Source organism: Fundulus heteroclitus, unplaced genomic scaffold (assembly GCF_011125445.2).
Source record: "Fundulus heteroclitus isolate FHET01 unplaced genomic scaffold, MU-UCD_Fhet_4.1 scaffold_65, whole genome shotgun sequence".
Taxonomy (NCBI): Eukaryota; Metazoa; Chordata; class Actinopteri; order Cyprinodontiformes; family Fundulidae; genus Fundulus; species Fundulus heteroclitus.
The window spans coordinates 154,722-167,926 of NW_023397088.1; the positions used below are offsets into that span (position 1 = coordinate 154,722).

General features: G+C 38.7%; 1 protein-coding gene across 1 annotated transcript in view; it reads right to left on the reverse strand.

Moving 5' to 3' along the window:
• The window catches only part of LOC105923967 (NACHT, LRR and PYD domains-containing protein 12-like), a 46,335-nt gene that overhangs the window by 13,694 nt on the left and 19,436 nt on the right, over nt 1-13,205 (reverse strand). The window contains exons 7-9 of the mRNA XM_036133609.1: nt 8,401-8,577; nt 6,841-7,017; nt 3,734-3,910 (exon numbers count right to left, since the gene is read on the reverse strand). Coding sequence (XP_035989502.1) covers nt 3,734-3,910; nt 6,841-7,017; nt 8,401-8,577 — 531 coding nt within the window. The remainder of the gene's footprint in view (nt 1-3,733; nt 3,911-6,840; nt 7,018-8,400; nt 8,578-13,205) is intronic.

Genomic DNA, 13,205 nt, shown 5'->3' on the forward strand with positions numbered 1-13,205 from the left:
AGCAGGACATATGTCTTTTAACATTTTACAATTATGCTATTGATTTTATTCATAAGTGTTTTAAAGCGATGCTTAGTTTTAAATCTTGATTTTACCCTTCTATGATGATTTTACCTGTAGCACTTTGAGATTTTTCTTAAATGTAAAGTGCATTACAAATAAAATGTATTATTATTATTATTATTATTATTAAGTTTACCCTAAACTGGGGTAAAGCGAGACCCAAGACAGCTTTTTTTAAACACAATCATATTTCAATGGCCTTTGTCGTGAAAACATTCTGCTCATTCTCATAGTTAGAAAACATCAGGAATTAATAGGAAAAGAGTAAACTCTACTGATATATCATTTTTACTTAGCTAGAGGGAAGTAAATGTAAAAAGGCTCACGTTACCCCGTTCTCGCCTATGCTGAGTCCAGAGACCTTCTGCTGCACTAGAGGTTTTTATTGTTAATTATTGTGGAGTAGTTTTAATAGCCACACTGCTGGTTCTGGCAGGTTGAGTTTGTTCTGGTTCTGTCTGATTGAGCTGTCAGATTGAAGAGGACGGTTTCTCTCTGATCCTCAATCTTTTTTTAGATAATGCTATTTTTCTCTTATTTAACTTGTTTCTGTGTCTGTGTGTCATCCTGGCACCACTCTAGAAGAACAAATTTCTTAGTCACATCTTTTCATTAATGTTTGATGAAAAGATGTGACTAAGAAATAAAAAATAAAGCTATATTAAATTCATATGATTTGACTTATTCATTTCCAATTTTTTGTTCATCAGTTTCAAACATTTTAAGAGTGAATTGTTCAATACTGTGAAAATATTAAATGAGAAAATAAAAAATGTACAAGGCAAAACATTTAGACAGCAGGTTGTCTTTAAAGAAAATATGTTAAAAAATTATTAATTGGAATATGTTTTAAAGTAGCAATGAAGGATTAATAGATAAAACCAACCTCAGTTTCTTTATGTTACAGACTAAAGTCTCCAGGATAACACAGAGTGTCTTTATTTCAGAGTCTCCAATGGTTCCTCCATGGATCCGTTTTATTTCCAGTTCAGTCAGACGGGAGGCATTGGACTCCAGAGCTGAGGCCACAACTTCACTGTAAGTCATTAAGAGTTCATATCCAGCAAGTCTGTGATCAGAGGAACAAGAACATCAGTTAGTTAAATCAGACTAACAAACACTGATAAACAGACTAAAAGATGACTAATTAGTGATGTCATCATCAGATGAACATCTGCTCTTCATATCAATGTCCTGTTTGACCCACACAGAAAATCTCTTCAGTCTCTTCAGGTCTTGGTTCTACAGCAGAACTGATGTGTCTCTCATTTAGTTAAAAGCTTAATTTAACTGCAAAGATGAAGAAAGATCATCTACAGTAAAACAACAGAACTGACAAAATATATGTGGGTGGACATGTTAGGATTTGGCCGTCTCCTGTATGTAAATTATTACCAGAGCTGTCAGTTTTAACGCGTTATTAATGCATTAACTTTGTTATTCCATAACGGCGACAATTTTGTTTTGTCTGCGTTAGTCGCACGTCAAAACACACACCGTTCCTCAATGTGTTTTTCCTCACAGCGCTCTCTGGACTGTGATTTTTTTTTACGCTTGGTGCTTTCCGTAGTTCCAAGAATGCTATAGATACTAGCACAACAGACCCATGCTCACTGTTGCCAAATACGCTTATTTTATGCGACTTTGAGCTTCTTTTTTCTAAAGTCGCTAGTAAATTTAATCAGTTGCGGGTTGCGTTTTTTGGGGCTTGTTTCTGAAAGTGAAGTCGCTTATTTGGGCTCTAAAATAAGTGACGATAAACAGGAGGTATAAAGAGAACCGATTGCACTACAGATACTTGAGTATAACCAGCTGAAATATCCCTCTGCCTCAATTCGCGCTGCAGTGCCTCCTCCTCTAGAATGACAGGAGCTGAGGGAGTAAAGACAGAGGAAGCAACTCTGCCTGTATTTTCTGTAGCTTACGGTTGCAATAACCGGTGATAACTGCCGAAAGTAGATTAGACGGTGCAGATCACCATTTCGAGGAGAGATTGGTTCTGAAGATGAGCTTTTTACACACTGATAACATTGCAGAAACCCAACCCATAAACCATACTTTTATGCTTTTTAATTCGCTGTGTTTGTATTTAACAAACTAAGGCGGAATCCCGTTGCCAAATGAAGTAGCTGGAGTTACCGTGACAGCACAAAAAGCTCCTGACCCAGTTGCAAGCAAAGTGTAAGACTCTGGAATGAACTGGAAACTTCAAACCTTTTTTGAGGCTTTGAAAAAATAAATATAACCAGCATGCAAAAATATACAAAAAAAAACATTTGTTGGTGTGAAAGCTCAGAATTAGATGTGTGTGAGAGTGTGAAAAAAGGAACAGTAAAACTTGTGACTTTATAAAATTGTAAAATTAGAATTACTTTATATGTAAATGCTTATTACCATTTCTTTGTTTAAGTGGCAAAAAGTATTTTGGCAATAAATATTTATTTATTTGCACATTTGTTCACACATTATCTAAATCACGATTAAAATTTTTAATTGTTTGACAGCACTAAAGACATATTTGAGTCTAGTGATAATACACTTTGGATGTTTTGGCTTCATCTCACTAACAAATCATCTCTAACTATAGATACAAGTGATGCCTCTTACTTTTACTGGAATTGACCAAACTGTGTAAAATTACTTGTATCAAAAAGAAAATAGGAGTCTCCAGTTTTCATTTAGTAAAAGAGAGTCATCACTCAATGTAACAGATAACAGTGTTACATTACTTACAATATAACACAGTGTGTTACTACAATTCCATCAATAAAGCAGCATTTCTTCAAAGCTTGCTCTCCGCTGCAGGAGTTTACCAGTGGGTGACTTAGTTTAGCACTTTACTTCTTCAGTGGTATAATACCTGAAGTACATTCTACCTGTCTGCTGTCTGCAGTGGTGGGACCACTATTTAATTTTACTATAAAGTGTATTTTAGTTTGATTTATTGCTTTAAGAACATGTTTTTCTATAAGAGTATCATAATCATCATATCTACATATTTATATTGCAATTGATAGATTAATTGACTCTTGACCCACTTGTGCCACCACACACTAAAATGGTAGATTAGTGGACAATGTTTTCAGATTTATACTCCAATGATTATTTATTCATTATTATGAATTTATTATTTGACACTTGAACACAGGTTTTTTAAAGTTTCACTAACAGGAAAGTCATCCAAATGTTTTGCATTTTAGATCGCAAAAACTAACTGATTAGATCCTTTATCCTTTATTTAGCAGGCAGAGCAACAGGCTGTTGCTGAGGGTGTGTTTACTTTTGCTCTATTTCTCAATATTGACATGCCTGTGCATATTCTCAATCATCAGAGTCAAGGCAACTACAACAGGATTAAATCCAAGGTTAGCAGACTTTCACTCAGTTTCTGTGAAAACGTTTCAACACCTGATCCAGGAGTCTTTGACAATCCTGGAGGCTCTCAGTTGAGCAACGTGGAGTTTAGGAGTTGCTGTTTTTAGGCAATAAATCCCGGCAGGAAGTTGGAAACAGAAAAAAACTTTAACTGGAGCAAAGCAGTGAAGAAGAAAGCAGACTTTACCATGAAGCTCCTCAGTGTGGATCAGTAGAATATCAGCCAGATGTCTGCAGTTTAGTGTCAACACAACTTTCACATCACAAATATCAGAACTAAAACATGGCGTCTTACCTCAATATCTGTAGTTTGCAGAGGGGAGTCTGGACAAAACCACAGAGCTCCTTCACTCCAGCATCTTTCAGGGATTTGTTGTCACTCAGGTCCAGTTCTGTCAGATGGGAAGGGTTGGACTTCAGAGCCAAAACCAGAGAAGAACAGCTGATCTCTGACAAACTGCAGTCCTTCAATCTGAATAAAGAATAAAAGATGTGAGCTGAAGGAAAAATGCTGGTTATTTTTTCCTGGACTTTCCTGCTTGTGTCTCTGACTCCTTTATTGTCGGCTATATTAGATGATGCTGGATTCATGGTGAGGATATTTACAGAGAGTCTGCAGTCATTTCAACAAGTCCTCCCATTGTTTAGATCCTGGCTCACTGAAAAGGGCTCCTAGAAAGTAGAGCTGAACAATATCAGGAGAACATGGCTGTACAACCAGCAGACAGGACCCACCAGACTCTGCTTAGGAACATTTTTACTCCAACTTCCCAGAAACCCCTACACCACTCCCATATCTGTCATGGTGGTTCATCTGGACCTTTCCTCTCCACGGTTCTGACCTCCTCAACCCTCTTTCTCCTAGAAATCCATCATCCTGCCTGTCTGGGTCATCTTGGGGTTCTGGGACCTCCTGTAGTTTGGCTGCTGGGCCGAACCAACAAACTCCAGCAAGAAGCTCCTTCTAACAGCTCCAACACTGAACATCTCTAGCTGGGCAGTCTTTCCATGAAGCTTTCTGCTTTCAGCCACATCCACCACACTCTTTTCCTCCCAGCTTCTCTGGCTTTGGTCCCGTTCTGACTGCTGCCGGGTCTGGCTCTTTATTTTTCTCATCTTGGTCCTTCTGGCGTCCATGTTGGATCTGCTCCCCTCTGCTGTGCTGCTGAGCAGAACTGTTTATGGTTCTTCTCAGTTTCCCTCTGCTGGACTTTTTCTTTGGCCTTTGTGAGCGTTAACTCAGAGTCCATTGGTACCGGTTCAGACAGCTTTATGTCCTTTTATCCCAGCTACAGTTCTGTTACCTGACTCCGCCAGATAGATTTGCTCCGCATATCCATCTGGAAACCTTCCGTTGAAGTAATTTTGGGAAGGGGCGAAAATACTGGTTAGCTGATTGGCCTATGTTGGTGATAGACAGGCCAAATGAACCAATCAGATTCGTCCTCGCTCTGTTACGAGCGACGACGAAAACACAACCACAAGCCAAGCTACTCTTGCTGCTGCAGGTAAAGGCTCGTTAGCTCAGCAAACGAGCAAATACTCTGTAATTCCGATAAAACTTGCTCGATAGCCACGCTAACGCTAGTTTCATCGGCTGAAGCCGCCATGTTGTTTAGACTGAACTGTCGCGCTTCCCATTGCGTCACACCTCAACTCGCCTCAAAGCCAACGCTGATTGGACGTTCGTTTGGTGAACGGCTCCAAATTTTCTTTAACGGAGAGTAGCCAGACTGATCTGCGAGTGAAACCTTGAAAGCTCGCGAGATCAGGATGGTCTCACGAGGCTAACAGTTCTGGCCCGTATGAGTTCTTCTTCCAGTTCTCCAGAACCACAGTTTCCTGCCAGTTTGTGTCCAGCTGTAATAAATGGTTCTGCTCTCTCTCCATCTTGGTGACGTCTGGAACTGAACTGGGCTCTTTTAAAGATGATGGAGGATTTCCCACATAGTGCTGCTCAAACACAGCTTTTCCAGCTCCAGGCATCTTTTCTCTGCTCTAGTCAAAGGTCAAACAGCTAAAATGTCATCTACAGCTTCTCCCACAGCAAACAGGAGTGAAATAACTTGATCTTCCTCACATTTCTCATCTAGAGCTGCTGCAGTCTGAAACCTCTCCAATCTTCTGGGAAGTGTTTATAAAATTATGTTAGAAACACTCCCATGAAATAGAAAATAAAGTAATATATAACTGGAAAACAAAACAGAGATTCAGGAAATAAGTCTAGATGAATGTTTTAGTAAAACAATACTAATTAAATAAAAATAATTCCAGTCACACCAAATGTGATCTCAGCAGTGTCACAATAGTTTCTAACAATATTCACCTCTCAGGTTTATCAGCTCAAACTGCTCTCAGTCCAAAACATCACTTATCAGGTCAGCTAATATTGACTCAAATATATATAAATGAAGCCAGAATAAAGCGCTGCAGGCCTGAGTCGTTGCTTGGGTTTGTTGTGACTAAAAACAAACATCCAGTTCACTTGCTGAGAAAATAAACTAAAATCAAGTGAACTTGTTAGGTTCATGGAGCCCAAATCCTTTAGAGTTTGGACTGGATGGGGAAGGCTAGATAGGGGATCCCTTTAATGTGCAGCTGGTCCAGATGAGGAGGCAGGTGAGGGCAAAGGTCAACCCTCAAGGTCGTCCAGGGCAGCAACATGTGAAGCCAAAGCAGCTGAATAACCAACATCTGCTCTTCCAGCAGGTCCAAAGATTGGCTCCTGGTCCACTCTGGACATCAACAGCTCTTAGCTCCTATTCAGTTATTTACAAAACTCATTTCCTTCTGATATGAAGTCAGTAAGAGTTTAACTGGACAATAATGTTAGAAATTATTCAATATACAGTAAAACCAGCTGCTACTGCATTTAAATACATGCTAATAGTGCTTAGCAATGCTAACTTTGGCTCAAAGCATCATTCTGAAGCAGCAGAAAACACAAAGACTTTTATCATCAGTTTGCTTCTTAAAGTCTGTTACTTGTCTGTAACTTTGCATTAACCTCAGCAGTAGACAGCTTTAATCTCTCATCGTTATAATTCTGCCCTCTGGCTTGTCTGCTCATGCCTGTGCATATTCTCAATCATCAGAGTCATGGCAACTACAACAGAATTAAATCCAAAACGTTTCAACACCTGATCCAGGAGTCTTTGACAATCCTGGAGGCTCTCAGTTGAGCAACGTGGAGTTTAGGAGTTGCTGTTTTTAGGCAACAATTCCTGGCAGGAAGTTGGAAACAGAAAGAAACTTTAACTGGAGCAAAGCAGTAAAGAAGAAAGCAGACTTTACCATGAAGATCCTCAGTGTGGATCAGTAGAATATCAGCCAGATGTCTGCAGTTTAGTGTCAACACAACTTTCACATCACAAATATCAGAACTAAAACATGGAGTCTGACCTCAATATCTGTAGTTTGCAGAGGGGAGTCTGGAGAAAACCACAGAGCTCCTTCACTCCAGCATCTTTCAGGTCTTGGTTTCCACTCAGGTCCAGTTCTGTCAGATGGGAGGGGTTGGACTTCAGAGCCAATCCCACAGAAGAACAGCTGATCTCTGACAAACTGCAGTTCCTCAATCTGAATAAAGTATAAAAGATGTGAGCTGAAGCCACCAGGATGCAGGTAAAACTGAAATATGAACAAATAATTATTAAAATGTAGAAAATTAATTTCCCTGAATGTAAAAGTCCCAGAAACATGATGAACTGATGTCTGATATTTGATCCAGTAGAACTGATTTAAAGAGTTAACCCAGCAGAACCAGAACATGTTATCATGACGTGTGAAGGTCCAGATCAAGGTGTGTTTCTCAGCAGTGGCGGCTGGTGATGAAGATGTTTTGGGGTTAGGGTTGGGGGCACTAGAGGTTGGAGATTACCACACAACAATAAACTCTACTTGAACATAAATCCATCCATGATCACTTGCTGCTGCTGGATATTTAAGTCTGATCGCTCTAGCGTCTGTTTAAAATGCTGCTGTCTTCTAGTCTGGGTCAGGGTTCTGGTAGAACAGTGGTTCTCAGACCCATAATGTTCTAAACATGGATCATTTAACAGAGGTTCAGCTCAGATTGTTCTGGATTTATCTTCAACCTAAACCAGCAGCCTGCATGGAGGGTTTTCTCTAAGGAAACATGGCGTCTGTTTAAAGTTCTGCTCATTCAGTCCCTGATCACTGAACATTGGTCCCATGTTCTGCTGCTGGGCTCAGATGTTCTCCATCATACTGGGTCAGTTGTTCTCAGTGGGTCTCAGTGTATGTCTGGTGGGTCAATCTGAGAACTAAAACCTACGATGAGGAGACTTTCTCCACCTCTGGCCCTCAGCTGTGGATCAGCCTTCCTGAAGACCTGAGGGCAGCTCAGAGGTTTAAATAAATAATAATCATCTGGATTTTTTATTCCATTTTTCAATAAAGTTTTTACTGTTGACTCCCTGAAAGGTCAAGGAACAGGAGCTAGGAGCTCTTAGTAGAACGTTGCCCATGCAGCCTTGATCTGACCATCCAGATCAGCCATTTTTTTCATATCAAACACACCCATCCTGTCTTTGAGCTAGCTCAACCTTTCTCACAAACACCATATATGAACACAAACACCTGTTTGATTGGGATATTGCTGCAGTGAGAATTACTCTGTTGGTTTTTCTACAGATGGCCTCTTATATTTAATTTCAACTGAAAGTTTCTAGTTTAATGATCAGAGTTTATTGATTGTAGTATTTCAGAAAGACTTTTATGCCAATGTTCTACATCAGTCCAAAACGTTTTTAAGTATAAACTATGGTTAGTAAATATAATATGAATATTCTGAGAATCTGAAATCAGGAAAGAATTTATTTACATGATAAAAGTGTTTCAAAATTGCATTCAAACAGTTGTGACACAGACAGTTCTTTATAAAAACAAGTAATGAAGCATGAGTGAATGATGTTACTTGGATAAATAAAGAAAACTAACCTCAGGATGTTAACTCTGCAGACTGAACTCTCCAGTATCTCACACAGATGCTTCATTCCAGAGTTGTACACGCCTTCGATCTCTCTTATCTCCACTTCAGTCAGATGAGAGGGGTTAGACTTCAGAGCTGAGGCTACAACTTCAAATTCAGTCGCTGAGAGTTTGCAGCCATTAAGTCTGTAATTAGGGAAAAATAAAGTAGTTCTTATTAAACCAGACAACATGATAAACAAAGACTAAAATAGGATGACTGAACAGTGATGACATCATCTGATCTTCCCATCAGTGTCTGTGTTTGACATGAGAAAATTAGTCTCTTCATTCTCTTCAGAGGGCTGTTTGACAAAACCAAGATAACAGATTAAACCAGGATATTCCGGATATCTTGGATAAATTAAGCCTCGACTCGGTTTTCCAAAAGCAGTAACATCAGTTACCATGGTGATTTATTCTCTCAGCTAGCATGTTCCAGACCAGGCTAACAGCCAGGCTTAGTTAATCCTGATGCCTTCTTTGTTCAGTTAGCGGTCACACTGATCAGAAACCAGGGAGTTTTCTCTATGTTTCTGTTTTATTTTCTGTGTGTTTTGGTATTTTTTATCAGCCTGCATTAAAATACCCATGATACACACTGACATTAAGTCAAGTACTATTATTATTTTAACACTTGTTTCAAGGTGGATGAACATGTCTGTTCCCAGGACCTTCAGATCACTTCACTGTGATATACACTGGACCCCAGTGGTAACTTTATCAGACGTGATGATTTACAGAACAAGCTTGGGCCTCTGATAGGAAATACAGGTGCTGGTTATATAATTAGAATATCATGAAAAAGTTTTTATTTTTTTAATAATAATAATAATTGTAATCCCCTGGAGGCCCAGGGGGAGAACCAGGACACGCTGGAGGGACTATGTCTCTCTGCTGGGAACGCCTTGGGATTCCCCTGGAGGAGCTGGCCCAAGTGGCTGGAGAGAGGGACGTCTGGGCCTCCCTACTGAAGCTGCTACCCCCGCAACCCGACCCCGGATAAGCAGAAGACGATGGATTGACGGATGGATGGATGATCGATGGATAATAATAATATCGTCTTTATTGTTATTGCAACATACATTACAACAAAATGTGTTCTCTGCTTTTAACCCATCACCCTGGGGGAGCGGTGGGCTGCCATGTGCGGTGCCTGGGGAGCAATCTGGGGTTAAGGGTCTTGCTCAGGGACCCAGAGTGCAGGCTGTGGGGATTGAACCGGGTTCTTACAACCTTATCTGACTGCAAGCGTGCTGCTCTAACCATTAAGCAACCACTCCCCCCCTTTTTTCAGTAATTCCATTCAAAAATTGAATCTTCTATATTATATTTCTTTATCACACGCAGGCTGATATACAGTGGGTACGGAAAGTATTCAGACCCCTTTAAATTTTTCACTCTTTGTGTCATTGCAGCCATTTTCAAAAATCTAAAAAGTTCATTTTATTTCTCTGTAATGTACACTTAGCACCCCATCTTGATAGAAAAAAACTGAAATGTAGACATTTTTGCACATTTATTAAAAAAGAAAAACTGAAATATCACATTTTTATTTTGCAATCAATTTTTCAAACAAAAAAAATTGACACGTTAATATGAGATATGCCAATGCAACTTTAGGCACTATTTGGCTAAAAACATTTGTTTTTCAAGGTTATTTGAACATATCGTGATATAGCCCGAAGATATCATATTAGATTTTCTTCATATCGCCCACCCCTACTGACAGGTATGAACATGAAAACTGTGATCATGTACAGCACTCATTAATTAGTTGGGGCTTCTTTTCCCTGGATTACTGCAGCAATGCAGCAAGGCCTGGAGTCGACCAGTCTGTGGCGCTGCTCAGGTGTTATGAGAGCCCAGGTTGCTCTGATTCTATTCTAGGCAAGGCAAGGCAAATTTATTTAAATAGCACAATTCAGTACAAAGACAATGAAAAGTGCTTTACATGATTAAAATATAGCAAAATAAAAGCAAGTAGGGATAAAATGTAGAAACAAAGAAGAACATTAAAAGCAGTAGAACAGTTTAACTAGAACAGTCAAAGGCAATTTTAAACAAATGTGTTTTTAATCTTGATTTAAAAGAACTCAGGCTTTCAGCACTTTTACAGTTCTAATTTCTAATTCTCTGAGATACTCATTCTGGGGTTTTCATTAGTTATTGGTTATAATAAACACAATTCTAAGAAATAAATACTTGAAATATATCGGTCTCATTAGAGCCTGATAAATCCCCATCAATTATCTTCTCACTGCCCCCCAATCCTGTCCAGATAGACATTTAAACACATTATTTACTTTTTTACATTTATTTTAACTGACTCTATATGCTGATTCCATGTAAGATACTCTACAAGCTCCTATGTCCAGCTGAGTTAGCGAACTGCAGCCTATAGTCCATTAGCCAGCTTCTTAGCATCGGCTAGTTGCTATGCTAAGCTAGCAGCAAAACACAGTCCAAAAAGTTTTGAGTAGAAACTTCTCTGTCTTCTACCTCGGACTTAAGCACACTTACTCACTGTGGATTATCGTGGGGACAAACCACGACACAAATTACTGTTTATAGTCTAAAAACAAGCCAGTTTAACATGGAGATGTTGGCTTATGGCCGCCGAACCGGATCTCTGTGGCTTCTCTTGCTGCGCTCTCTCATCCAAACTCATGATACATTCACTGACTACCTCTGTGTAGGAAATTACACTTCTCACATGAACCATTATTAAAATGAAATACAACTATGCAAATAGATGTTTAAACACATTATAAACACATTTTGAAGATGAACACTTTTAATAAACCATGAATAAACGAATTTACCAATTTAAACAATTTTTTGCATTTATGAGCTTAGCTATTTATTAGCATTTACTTTTCATAGACTTTTTACTGCATCTCTTGTTTATCCGGGCTACTGCGGTCTATTTCAATCAGTCTAATTCCGCTTTTTAAAATATTTGGCACAGTTTGAAATATAAAAGTTTACAATTTTGCTATTTTTCACATGTCTGATCTTAAAATAAATCCTTGCGAGATAATGTGTGTAGACAGAGAGGTAGAGAACAAAATGATTCTCCAGAAGAAAAGTTTCTACTTGTCACTGTGTCCACAATCTTTAAATTATTTTAATTCCAGTTACTAAAACATCTTAACTAGAAAATATGTTTAGCTTTTGTTCTGTCAGATTGAGATGGTTAATTTAGTTTGATATATGTATTATTTTACAGACATCAGAGATGGCAGCCTAAATGGGAATATTAACAACACAGAAAACTGAGAGGGAAGGTGAGCAATGATTTTATATTTTTCAGTTAAACACACGAGGCTGCCTTCAATGATTTCTTGGTGTTACACAGGACCACCAATGTAACAAGGTGCCATTTTCTGTCCTCCAAAATAAGAGCTTAATCAAAATGTTTGAACAAAGTTGGTATTAATGCAGGACAGTAAACTAATTGGTTTTATATTATTTTAGCATTTTTATAAAGCTGGTCATTTTTCTTTGCAGATCCTGGCATGAAGGGAGCATGCTTTCTAACAGACTTGCTTCTTTCTCTAGAATATCTGTGGCATTTGGAAGCTCGCAGAAGGTAGCGCCGGAGAAAGCTTCTCAGTTTTCTGGACCAGACTGAAGGCCTCATGTGGTGCTCAAAATTTTGTCAACATTTCCAGCCTTTTATTTGGTCTTTTGCTTGGTGATGGATATAAATGTTGTTGTGGCCCACTCCAAAAGCCCCACATAGCTAGATTTGGACTCCCCAATTAATGGCAATAAATTGTAAGCCACCACTTGCTTCCATCTCGTTGTGCTTCCTGGTGACATAAAGACACATGCATGTGTTGCTGCTCTCCTCTATGCCCAGGCAATGTCACATCCAAAAAGCTTCCCTGTTCCCAGGTGCAGCTCCACACATTTCCTCCAGAGTTAAGACACCTGGTTCCAGCTTAATGTGTTAAAGTCTTCTTTGCTGGTTTCTGATGTCATGGAAAGGAAGACTCGTGTCCTGAAGAAGCTTGTGGTCTGTTGAGCATGCTGAAAAGTATGGTATCTGTTTTTCTATGGGCATTTGCTCCATCTAATCTCTATGCCAGTGGCTTTCACCTGATTTTTGGTAAAAATATGACCCAATTTATTGTCCATAGTCAAAACATTCTTTTGTAGGAGTGGATAAATTATCCTGTGTTAAATTCTCCTTCTATGATTTTTTTGATGTGATTTTCTTTTCTTTTTTTTCTTTTTTTTCTTTGCTTTTTAATTCCTCTCTCAGCTTTTTTCACATCAGGCCCCTGCTTTATATAATAAAAGACCTTATATAATAAAATGTTTGGTTATTTGTTTTTGCACAATGGACACGTCTATTTTATCACCTCATACAGTTTTAACTAGAAACAGTTATTTAAATTAACATTTTCATGAATTACTAATATATAATAAATGCACAATAAACTGGGTTATACATACATGCAGTCCACATTTAAAAATCAGCAATACAATAGTTGTATCTTCACCAGAGAATTCTTCATCCCGGGTCATCAGTCAAAACATCTACAGCCCAATATTTTCCTCAAGTTATTTAAATCTTTTGTTTAAATAATTTAGTTCAGCTCTATCATTCAGCTCCTTTTCCATCTGATACCAGATAAAACAGACTGACATCTGCTAGACCTGGGTTTAAGGAAATATAGGAATAAGTCCTGAAAATAGTGATAGACATAACAAGGTCTTCTATTGTTTTTGACGTGTCCACCAGAGGGCGCATTGACAGCATA